General features: G+C 56.0%; 1 protein-coding gene across 1 annotated transcript in view; it reads left to right on the plus strand.

The window, feature by feature from the left end:
* The window catches only part of LOC132417008 (protein VAC14 homolog), a 98,032-nt gene that overhangs the window by 28,967 nt on the left and 56,649 nt on the right, over window positions 1–12,416 (plus strand). The window contains exons 11-12 of the mRNA XM_060000622.1: window positions 1,925–2,069; window positions 2,296–2,361. Of these exons, the coding sequence (XP_059856605.1) occupies window positions 1,925–2,069; window positions 2,296–2,361 (211 nt within the window). The remainder of the gene's footprint in view (window positions 1–1,924; window positions 2,070–2,295; window positions 2,362–12,416) is intronic.

The raw sequence follows: 12,416 nt of genomic DNA on the forward strand, positions 1-12,416 counted from the left end.
AGCCATGGAGACACTAATCTCCAAGTTCCTGCCCACCCAAGGAGAAGAGCTTACAGAGCACCCCAGAAGGCGCTCAGTAGGAGGCCAGTGCTATGGGGAAAAGAGGAACTTGGAGATTAGACAGTAAATCCTGGCTATCGGAGGAGGGAGAGGAGTGTCTAGGAAATTGTTAGAGAAGAAAAGAAAATGCTTGGGAAGCCCTGGGATGGCCTGCCAGCCTGCCACTGCAGAGCCTGCCACATGTGCTGCCCAGTGTGTGTGCCGTGGTCCATCTGAGCTGAGGGTGCTGAGGGCATGAAAGACACACTGAGTTTAAAAGACTCCGGACATAAAAAGAATATAATGTCCTTTATTACTAATCTATATATTGATATTTATATTGATTCTGTGTTGAAGTGACATTTGGGGTATATTGGGTTAATTACAATATATCATTAAAATTAATTTCACCTGTTTTCTTTCTACTTTTTAATATAAAACCGAAAAGCATAAAATTCTATATGTGACTCGCATTATGTTTCTGTTGGACAGTGAGTGTGAGAGAGATTAAGAGATTGTCCGGGAGGCTGCATTTGCCACCCTGGACTTGTCTGTCTGTGGGGGAGTTTCCCCATCTGTCTTAGGCTACCAGAGAACCCAGATGCTTGAATATTCTCAGAAGACCCCAGAACTTCCAGACATATGGCTCTTGGGGAGATCTCAGTGGCAGCCCCACCCAGAGGCTCAGGTCTGCTGGGCCGCGTCACTCACACGCCCAGCCCCTCTAACCACCAGAGGATAGAAGTGCCCACTTGCACCCCCGAAACGAGCACCGTGGGGAATCATCAAACTATATTAAACAGCAGTTCCGCTTAGCACTTAACAGAGCTAAGACCATGCCCTTTAGGAATTCACTTCAAATGAGCTTCAGGAAGTCTGCAGGCGAATTGGGAAAGCACAGGCATCGAGTTCCTGATGCAAATGAATAATTGAGCAGCCTGGAAATACCATGAAAGGCCGTTTTGTACAGGCGAGCGATAGTGTCCTGCGTCGGAGGGGAAAGGAGCCCCTGCCTGACATCCTAAGGCCCTCTGTCCTTGCCGTCCCCATCCCTGACAACCCTGGCCAATGCCTGGACACCGTGCTTTGGGCAGAGGGCTAAGTATCAGTGTCCCAGCAGCACCCAACCTTCCCGGGGCTGCTTGGCAGGACTTTTCTCTGCCTGGAGACCAGCAGGGCTTTGGGACAGGGAAGCGGGGAGTCTGTGCCCCACTGGAGCAAAGGCATTCTGAACAAGCTCTGAACAAGGCTGAGGCTGTGTCACCTCTTCCCCGACTCAAACAAGAATGTTACAGCTTCACAGGCAGCTCTCAAGGCCTCTCAACCAGGCCAAACATGGTGCTGAGTGCCCTGGAGTGTGACGAGGTGAAGAGCCACGATCCCTGTCCTCACGGGAGAAGTGTTCTTTGGGTGCCTGGTGAAGGACCTGTTGGATTTAAGGGGTGTTACCAGGGCCATCCCCTGGACTCTCTGGACCTGGTGGTTTTGTTTTATCAACAAAGGGTCTGGACGTAATGCCCTGAGGGCGCTAAACACTCTTTCAACCATGAGGTCTGCTAGGGCAGAGCTCTTTGATATCAGAGAGGTTTTCTCTGGTACAAGCCTGCTAGTGCTGGAAAGAGAAAAAGGGGAAGCGGGTGGCTGCCCGGCAGAACGGCTTTCCTCCCCAGACGTGGTTGTTGGAGCTCCTACCTTGGAGAGGGAGGAGGGGAGTGGAGGGAGAGGGGCCCTCTGAGCACTTTGCGCAGTGTGTGCCCTCTGCCACTGCCCCGGGACAGCGGGCTGAGCGTGCGTTTCTCAGTGTGCGGGGCCAGGGTGCGTCTGCAGCTCTAGGGGCGGGGACCTGATGGGCTTCAACCTGGCTCCTTCCTGGTCTCACCCACAGCACTGAGAGGGCCCCCGTCACCCTCCACCTCGACGGGATTGTGCAGGTTCTGAGCTGCCACCTCAGCAACATGGCCATCGGGATGATGACCAGGATCGCTGTCCTCAAGTGGCTCTACCACCTCTACATCAAGACCCCCCGGAAGGTGAGCCCCCGGGCCCCTCAGCCCTCCAAGCCAGGTGGCTGCTTCTGGGTGGAGTTTGAGGGCCTGCCTGTGCTTGGTAGGATTTTGGTCGTTGCAGTTCTGGAGAAACCGTGACCAGGAGAGAGGTGGCAGGTGCCTGAGGAGCCCTCGGTGTCTTGAGGGGGGTTTGGGAGGTGTTCCCTGCAGTGGGGGAGCTCATGTGGGTCCCTGCTTCTCTGCTCTCCAGATGTTCCGGCACACAGACAGCCTCTTCCCTACCCTACTCCAGACGTTATCAGATGAATCCGACGAGGTAGGTCACCAGTGCCCCTTCCTCTGTGCCCCGGCTGCCAGCCTCTCCTTTTGATGGGGTTGTGTAGCTGAGGGGTGCTCATTTTGTTGTTGTTGTTCTCGTAAATCAACACCCCTAAAATCACCCTATTCCTCCTACCTGGTGAGGTGTGTCCATGAAGGGAAAAGCTGTTTGCTGCCCTCAGCTTTGGGAATAAGGACGCTGTCTTTGTGGACCCTTCTGAGGAGAGCGCTGGGTCAGGGCACTGGCGAGGAAACCAGTGGGGAGCTCCTTGTCCCTGGAAGGCCGTGGAGAGTGGTGATGGGGAGCCCAAGGGCAAGGTCCATCCCGCCTAGCTGCCCAAACTCGGGCAAGTCACTGCCCGGCTCCGCACCTCAGTTTCCTTCTCTGTCCGACGAGGTAGTAACAGCACACGGGGTTGTGAGAACGAAATGACCCACGAAAAATGCCGGGCGCTGTGCTGGGCACCCGCTGAGCACTCAAGGAGCATCCGTTGTGACTCATTTCACCTGGACTCCATTTTGACCTCTAGTTTGAAATCGGACCCTGAAGCTTTGCGTTTATTGGGGTCACCGAAAGTTAAAGGGAGAGGCTGGCCCCGTCCCAGGCAGCAGGAGTAACCCCAGGTGGGGGGGGGGTGTCTCAGAGTGGGGCAGGGGGAGCAGGACCCTGCATCCGGCCATGTAGGGGAGGGGCTCCTCCAGCCGCACCTTTCCCCACGCCATTCCCAGCAGCGTTCTGTTCCGTGGACTTCCTCACCAGGACTCCCCTGCTTCCCAGCCAAGGGGCAGGATTTGTAGTTGGGTGTTGCCATTTGCCGGGGTAGCATCCCTTCCCTCCGCCAGTACCAGCTCCAGGCTCTGTGTTGGCCGCTGGCGGCCCGCGCCTTGACCCGCCCCTCCCTCCCCTCTTCTTCCCTCCTCGGGGCTCCGGGCAGCTGTGGGCTCGGTGAGGCAGCAGGCTCGCGCGCACCTGCAGACCTCCCAGCTGCCCAGCGGGAACGAAGAGCAGACGGGCTGGCGCAGTGGGAGAAAGAGGGAGAGGGACGTGGCTCATGACTTCCCGTGGCAGGAGGCACCTTGGTCCTTCCCGGGCTGGTACCAGGCTTGTGTGGCGCCCAGGGCAGCTGTCCTGCAGCCTGACTTTGCTTCCCTGAACCTGAGCTGAAGAGAGATGCAGACAGGCAGGTGTCCACCTCTAGGTCCTCTCAGGGACTCTGCACTTCCAGAAAACTCAAAGCAGGTGGTCTGGGAGTCTGCCTGTGTTCCCTCCTGCCTGTCCACCACACACGCCTGTGCACACACACGCCACCACCCCCTTTTTCCCCCACCACCGCTGCAGTGTGAGGCCCAGGTGGACGTGGCCCAGTTCTGCCTGAGTTAGGACTGACTCACTGCACAGTCACGGCCCTCATTTCAATACAAAAAGGGAGAGAATAGCTTTGCTGATTGGTTCCTTCCCGAGTACTGCAGTGGAAGCAGCTGAGTTTTCAGTCCTTTAAATGGAGTCCTTTAAGCCCATCCAGCCTTCTTTGCTCGCGACTGGTCTTTGCGTGCGTGTGCATTTGAAGGGAGCCGGAGGAGACGCAGTCCATGAAACAGCTCTGTTCAGGTTGCGGCTGTGGGAGCTCGATTTGCTGAAGTGCCAGGTGTTGTGAGGCTTTGGGGCCCATCTTGTGGGCCTCCGGTGGGGAGGGGATTGCAGCTGCTCCTGGGGACAGTGACCGGCGTGGGGTGAGGCGGGAGGGTGCTCCTCTAACAGCCGTGAACGTCCCTGCTTTCCCATCTCTCCAGGGGAGGGATTTAGGGACCTCAGTATCAGTGGCGAGTTGTGGTTTTGCCGCATCCTGGTTCTTCACCAGAATCACGTCCCCAAATGTCCCCCGCCGAATCTGGTGACCTTGAGAGGGTACAGTGTACTTGGCAGTGGAAATACAGCCATGAACAAGACAAAGTCCCTCTTCTCCTGAAGTGAGCTTCCTTTCCAGGGTATCTAGGAAGTGCTGTCTGTGAGAATATCCCAATACTTCCAGGCACAGCCCTGATCTCAGATTGGAGCTCCCTGGGGTGCAAGACCCTGAAAGGCCATCTAGTCAAGTTGGACCACAGTCAGATTGGTGGGGAGGGGCCCCTTCCTAGGGAGGGCTTCACAGAGCCCGCTGGCTGATGGAATGTAACTGTGGCCCACCCTACGCAGGGCCGTACATCCAGCCTGGGGCCTCAAGGCACAGTTTAGCCCATTTGTAACAGCTGACTTGTGTGAGGTCGTTACAGTGCCAGGAACTGTGCTTAGACCCCTTAGCTGTTGTATCTAGAGAAGGTTCAACAGTTCTGTGGGGGAAATACTGTCATCATTTCATTTTACAGTTCAGAAAACACGGCCGAGCGAGGTGAGGTTAAGCTGCACACAGCCAGGGAGTGGTGGAGCCAAACTCAGAACCGGATCTGTTTGACTCCAAAGCCCGTCCTCTTAGTCGCTTAACCACCATGCCTGTGTTTCACCACCTGCGGCCCTGACCGCCCACATCAGAACCCCAGCTCGTGTTTAGTCATATCGTCATCCCCATATGCCTTTTTCTCTTGTTCCACAAGTTCTTGAGAGGAGTTCTCTCAGTCTGGTGTGGAGAGGGGTGTGTGTATTCTGAAAAAGTTCTCCCTCAGCCCCCTGACCCTTTGTCCGCTTTTCTTATTGATTTACAGGCACTCTTTGTATATCGGGGACATTCCATTTATCATGTATGTTGCAAATGTTTTTCTCTCCCGGGATGATTGTGATACACCCACGTGCCCATCACCCTTGGTGAGAGCCACTGGCCCCCGGGGGACAGAGTGTACCCAGGTGTTAAGGATGCAAGAGCTGGGCACAGGGAGGGGCAGAGTCTTAGAGACCTAGCTCCGCCCCCCACCACCATGTTCCACAGTCCCCTTGGCACGTAGCCTCACTGGGGTGTCTTGTGTGCCGTTGTTTCTCTGTCCGCCTCCCCTTCCCCCTGCCCCGGTGGCAGCTTGGTAGTCCACACCCTTCCCCCCGCCCCAGTGGCAGCTTGGTAGTCCACACCCTTCCCCCCGCCCCAGTGGCAGCTTGGTAGTCCATCCACACCCGTCTGGCATCCTCAGGTTGTCTCTGCTTTACCTTATTCAGGAGAAGCGGCTGTTTCCTCAGTACCGCCTGCTCCTTGCAGACTTTATCTGAAAATCCCTTTTGTCAGAAAGAATTTGCAGGTGTCAAATTAATATTCTTGGCACTGGAGTAGAAATCCTCCCATTAGCTGGAGATCCAATGACTTGTTTTTAAGTGAAAATGCAACCCCAATTCAACAGCACAGAATGCATGGCACGTGCACAGAGCTTCCTGCTGGACCCTGGTGGGAGGTGGGGCTGCTTCTTCCCCTGCCCGGAAGATGCCAGTTGTCGGCTGCCTCCCGAGCCTGCAGCTGCCGGGGCGGGCTCTGCCCGTGAGCCCCCAGAGGACAGGTCTTCTCCATGTTCCTGGTGGTGCGGCTGGCTCAGTTGCAGGGGGGTGGGGGGAGGGGTGGCTCGGTGATTCCTCATCCTCATCTTACTCTCAAGCACAACTTGCCTCCTAACCTGGATTTAAAATCCTCAGCGGGTGGGGGGAGGACTTCCCTGGCAGTCCAGTGGCCAAGACTCCTCGCTTCCACTGCAGGGGCTGTGGGTTCGATCCCTGGTCAGGGAACTAAGATGCCATGCGGCACAGCCAAAAAGAAAAAAAAAATCCCCGGGGTAATGGTGGGTACGTGTCATTATACATGTGTCCAAACCCACTGAATGTACAACACCATGAGTGGACCCTCACGTCAGCTGTGGACTTCGGGGGATATTGATGTGTCAGCGTAGGTTCATCGATCGTAACAGATGCTCTGCCGTGGTGAGGAAGACTGATAAGGGGGAGGCTGTGCGCATGCAGGGGCAGGAGGTATGTGGGAAATCTCTGTACCTTCTGCTCAGTATTGCTGCGAACCTATAACTTCTCAAAAAAATAAAATCTATTTTAAAGAAAGAAATATGTAGAATTAAAAATAAAAAGTCTCAGTCTCAGAAGAGACCTGGAAGGATGTCTGGTGCCCCTCCAAGGGAATGTAGCATCCCAGACAGCCAGCCACCAGACCTGAGCTCGAATCACAGGAGCTCTAACCCCTCCTCACAATGGACCGTGGGCAAGAGCCTAACCGCTCCAGCCTGCGCAAAGGGCCATGATGTCTGGACATGCCTCATAGACCACTGTTTAAAGGGACAGAGTAAAGCTCCTGGTCCGATCCTGGCCCTTCCTAACAACCTGTGCATCACCCCAAGTTCTTCAGGGGAAATTGGCATTTCGCTCTGTTGAACTCTTCTGCCCAGGAGCAGGGCTTGTCCCCATTTGAGTCATCTTGTAAAGCTTCGAGGTCTTTTTTGTAGATCTTATTCATTATGAAGTTTACTTTCAGTATTTAAAATTTTGTTGTGACTTTGAGGGGCACTCCTTTCCGGTAATATTTTTTCCTGAGTGACAGTGCAGCCCAGTGGCCAGGCTGTCCAGGAGTCTGGTCCTGACTCTGCCACTTAATAGTTGGTTGGGGGATTCCCTGGCAGTCCAGTTGGTTAGGACTCTGCGCTTCCACTGTAGGGGGCACAGGTTCTATCCCTAGTCGGGAACTAAGATCCCCCATGCCGCATGGCGGGGCCAAAAAAGTTGGTTGCCTTTGAGCAAATTACATAGCCTCTCTGAGCCCGCTTTTCTTATCTGAAAACCGAAAGTAATGGTGGAACCACCCACCCAGGTTGTTGTGAGGATTAAATGAGATCGAGAATGTCAAATGCTCAGCACAAGACGCAGCACATGTAAACACGTGGTAAACGTTAGCTCCTCCGGCGCTGGTTATAGTTTCTGTGAAAATGGCCGAGACACACACTGAAATCAGGAAGGTGGGCTCCACGTTTGCCCCACGTCCTTCCTGCCTCAGTTTCAGCAGCAGAAGCTGGAATGGAAGCAGGTCTCTGTCCTGTTTCCCTGCCTGTCTCTAGGACCACACAGGCCCTTTGCAGATGTCCAGAGTAGGTGGGGCTGTTGGGGGTTCATCGTCCATTTCCAGGTCACAGAAAAACCAAGAGGAAGGCAGCAGGACCGGTACCCCATCCTGTGCTTTCTCCCCCTCTATCAGCCCCCCAGCAGCCCTGAGATAGCGCTGCCCAGAGCGGGGAGCCCATCGTCAGTGGGCTGTGTTGCAGTGTCGCCGGTGGAGGGGCTCCCAGCTGGCTGCCCCGGGTCCAAGGGAAGGAGGAGAAATGCCATCCGCAGCAGAGAACCTGCACTGGGGCCTCTCACTGCCACAGCTTCTTGCTGATTCCATTGAGATCCAGAGTGGCACACCTCCTGGGGCCACCAGAGGCAGCCTCCCAGAGGCTTCTCAACATCTCGGAGCTGGGGTGTCCCTAACACCTTAGAGCAGACATTCTCAATCCAGGAGAAGTCCCCCCCTTTCCCCTCCCCTAGTTGCAAAGTAACTATGAAGAGAAATTGTGGATGGGAGTTTATGGCTTATGTGTTCAAATTCTAGAAAATTTGGAAGGAAGGTTAGTGAGGGCATTACTCACGGCAGTGGTAGAGTTTCTAACTCCAGAATCCATTAACTGCATGGAGAGTGTGGTCTGGCTGTCACACCCAGTGGGACATACAGCCATGACTAGGAGGCCAGAATAATGGGGGGATAGTTAGACGGGTCTAAGAAGTGATCTGGGGGCATCTAACAAAGGTACTTAAAGTCCCCCATGGGAGCAGTCATGTACCCCAGTCCAGAGTAGCCCAGTGCCTTTCCTGTCCTCTACCCCATGGTACATCCCAGAAGTGTCCAGACCCGCGGGCGGGAGTGCAAGAGCTGCCCCGCCCTCTGCTGAGTCCTGAGGGAAGGGGGGGCTGTCAGCTCTTCTCTCTGGTGCGGGGCTTGGCCCATCAACCCACTCTGTCTCGGGGCACTCGGACCCTCACCAGCAGGGGTGTTATCAGGGAACAGACACGACTATATTTGAGGGTGGTGGGCTTTGGGGGACAGGGAGAGGATTTCATTTGTTTTCATGGTCCAGATCCCAGGAGAAATGGAGCAGGAGATGTTCTCAAATCTCTCAAAAGAGAGAGCTCTGCGGGGCTACGCTGAGTCGCCCCAAAGAGAAACGGGCCGAGGCCGGTATAAGGGATGGGCAGAGTGGCTCTGGGATTGTGCTGTGACTGTTGCCACTGCTGCTGCTGACTGGAGGTCTGAGCCCAGTCCCCCGGCGCAGACTTGGGGCGAGGCTGCCTTTGGCTTCTTCTGCCTCGGGAAGCGGCAGCCATGCTGTCCCATCATGTCCCTTTCCCTCTCCATCCCTCATCCCACCCGGTCCACGAAAGCACTCCCTCAACTCTTCCTCTCCCCATGAGCCCTTGTCACTATGGTCTGGCGGGTCGGCCAGTCGGGCCCAGGGATTCATCTCTCTGCTGTAAAGGGATTTAGCTGGTGGCAACAGAGCCTTCCGCGTTGGGGGAGGCCCCAAACCCAAGAGCTGTGCCCTGCGGGTGGTGGGGAGGCGCCAGTCCCCATGGGTTCCTCTTCTGACTCACGTTCCAGCATGACAGGCTGTGCTCTCCTGCCCTCGGGAAGGAGGGCCTTCTGTTGGAAATTGGCCATGCGTCAGTGTCTGCCCCAGAAATGAGGGCTGCCACTTATTTAGAGGCCCCTGTAATTGACAGCAGCTTAGAGAGCCAGTGATGGCCTGTCCGACGCCCCCAGCACTGGCGTCCTTTGGAAACCGTGCTGGCTGCTGTGTGCCGGACGCCACGTGTCTGGGAGAAGGAGAGGCAGAAACCAGTTTATGGGGTAGTTGCGCTGGTCAGAGTGCATCGCATCTGTTGCCTTAAGGAATCTGCCTGGTGATCTTGGAGTGGTTTTCATTATCCCCAGTTTGACATAAGACGAAATTCAGGCGTGAGGACGATAACTTGCCCAAGGTCACACTGCCAGGAGCCAAAATTGGAAGTCAGCTCTGTCTGATTGCAGAACATCTAAAACCCCGCAGGAGGTCTGACCTCGCTGCACAGCGGGAGTGCCGCCGGGATGGGGTGCGCTTTATTCTTCAGTCTGGACACACTTGACTTTGACCTGCCCCATCGGGCTGCCCTGGGGCTGCTCACCCACCCAGGGCCCCATCCAGAAGGAATGGGCCAGTGGCAGGGACGGCTGAGGGGCGGTGTGGAAGCTGCCTGGGTGGAGAGCAGGAGGACAGGCCTCTGCTCCACGCTGCCTACTCTCCCCGTGGGACCGGGCAAGTCCACGGCATCTCCTCACCTCCATTTCCCTCCCTAAATTGAGGTTGGACTGGATTGTGTTAGTCCCTTCCAGCTCTGACTTTGTGTGGTCCTGACTCCACTGCCTGGAATACTAATGCGGCCTGCTCAAAAGTGGACAGTCTTCTGTAAGAATGGGGCTTGTTTTTCCTTCTCATATCCTTGCCTCAGTTTTTATTTCACTCCAATTTTCATTCCATCCACTCTCCAAAACAAACAAAAACAACCCCTCTACCACCCACCACCCCCCGCTTCAATTTCGAAGATTTCTTTATAGTCAGATCACACGATCAGGTCAGATGCCAGCCCGGAGAACCGAGGGGTGAGATGTCAGGGGCCAAGAACTTGCTTCCTCTCGCCGAGAGCCCACCTCACATGGAGAGATGAGCTGGGCCACAGCACAGACAGCCAGAACAAGGAAGGTGTGGACCCTCTCCTGCTGCAGGCTTCCGGGGGCTGGTCCACTCAGCTCTCCCTGGGGCTGACGCTGCGGCTTCCGTTGGAGGCTTTGGAGAGGAAATGAGAGGAGGGGAAGTAATGAGCAGGGAGAAAAGCTGTGGCCAGCAAGGCAGAGACACAGGCCTCTAGTCACAAGCCACAGGGACAGGTGGCTCCAGGCCCCCACGGCCCAGCAGAGGCACTGGCCGTCAGCGCTAGAGGTCCTGGGAGGTCTTCTGCAGTGAGCCCTTGACGCAGACGATTGCCGTGGAGGGGGCAGGGGAGAGGGGCGCGTGGTCTCAGTCCCAGAATTGAGCCTATGGGGAGGCCTGCTGCTCTCATCCTTCCATATCTCTGCACTGTGTGCTTTCACTGCCCCGCATCAGCCTCCCTCAGGTAAGGGGGGACCCACAGTACTCGCCATCGGCCGCCATCACCTGCTCTAGGAAGGCAGGTTTGTGTGCCGGGAGGGTTTTCAGTCTTTATCTCTGTCTGGATTCCCTCCACTGATGGGCAAGTGAGGACCCAGAGCTGCACCGTAACTGGAGCACCTGAGTTGGGCAGGGGGCTCCTGGTGAAGGCGAGGGTGGACTGAGAAGGGCAGATGAAGGGGAGGTTTGCTTTCCCGAAGTAGGGCTGGGCGGCACAGGAGGGAGTCCACAAAGGGGAGCTGGTTGCGAACCGTCTTACCCTGGACAGGGCTGGGGGCTCCCAGAGAGCCGAGCTACAGGCCGACTGGCCTCCAGGGATGAGCAGACCACCTGCCGCAGCCCATCTCTCCTTGAACTCAGGAAGTGATCAGTCACCTCACCTAGAAAGGTCAAAGTCCAACAACCCAACAGAAGTGCCACAGGGAGCCACGCACATCAGGGCCACTGTCAGAATCCTCTGGAGCTTTTGTTTTTTAATAGGTAGGTTGTTTGTTTTCGCTGCACCGCGTCTTAGTTTCAGCATGAGGGATCTTCGTTGCAGCATGCAGGATCTTTAGTTGTGGCACACGGGCTTCTTAGTTGCAGTATGCGCGTGGGATCTAGTTCCCCGACCAGGGATCGAACCCAGGCCCCCTCAATTGGGAGCGCAGAGTCTTACCCACTGGACCACCAGGGACCCCTCTCTGGAGCTTTTTAAAATCCGGCTGTTTGGGCCTCAGCCCAGACCGCCTGAATTGTTCTCTGAGGTGCAGCCTCGTGGCCTGGGTGCTGGTATTCTCCACAACCCGCAACGATTTTGATGCTTGTCTCTGGTTGAGAACAGATCAGCCTAAGATCCTATTGGGAGGCTAGGGGCCAGGCCCCTAGCTCTCAGCCCTGATGCCCTCTCTCCATAGCCCTTGTGGTGGTGGCCAGGTCAGGGGCCCTGTTTTTACCCGCACCCCCACCCCACTTGCAGCATCTTCAGAAGTCAAAATTTCTCCCAAGATGTGTGTCGATTTCTTCTCCTCCAGAGATGGCCAAAGCTGAATCAACTAAATTTCCCTGACATCTTCCTGTTGGCAGTTTGCAAGGCCCACGGACGGGGCGGGGAGTTCTGGTTGCTAGAGATGCTGAGGACAGGAAGTGTACCTGACGCTCACTCCACGCCAGACCTGTGCTGGGCATCACCCAGCAGGCGTGGTCTTAGTCCGTCTCCACAGCAGCCCCTCGAGGGTGCGTTCTGCTGTGTCCCCACTTTACTAAAGTGGAAACAGACTCAGGGAAGTGAAGTAACTAGGTCAGGATCTCGGCTTGATGCTCCGTGAATCCACGAAGCCTTATTTGTCACGTATGCCACCCACTCCTGCTCATCAAGGCCGGCCAGGTCCCCGTCTGTGTCATCATAGCACCCTGTGCCCTCAGACCCTCTCACAGCCCTTGTCACACTCTATGAGGACAGAGGCTGTGTCCAGCACATAGGAGGTGCCCAGACACGTTTCATGAGCAAGTGAAGAGACGGGGTGGGGCAGGTGGTGAGCTGACCCCACTGCGGCCTGCCCCACCCTCCTCCCTCCCTTGCTGGGGCCTGGTTCTGCCTCCTCGGACCAGAGCTGAGTGGCTTGCAAGCACGCTGAGATTAATTGGAGACCTGGTAGTGGGCAGGAGACCGTGCAGCCCCATGCCGCTCTCCTGGTTGCCATGGACTGGTGCCCCGGAGACAGCGGCCCCTCGGCTCATCGCCTGGTAACTGAGCTGTAACAGGGTGCGCACTGCTCCCGAGCTGCCCGCAGCGTGGCCGGCCCCTTGCCTGTTTCCTGTCTGGCTCGTGGGGAGAATTTACCTGCTGGAGGTGCACCTACTGGTCAGGGCCTCTGGGATGCAAGTGAG

This window comes from Delphinus delphis, chromosome 20 (genome assembly GCF_949987515.2).
Source record: "Delphinus delphis chromosome 20, mDelDel1.2, whole genome shotgun sequence".
In the NCBI taxonomy this organism is placed as follows: Eukaryota; Metazoa; Chordata; class Mammalia; order Artiodactyla; family Delphinidae; genus Delphinus; species Delphinus delphis.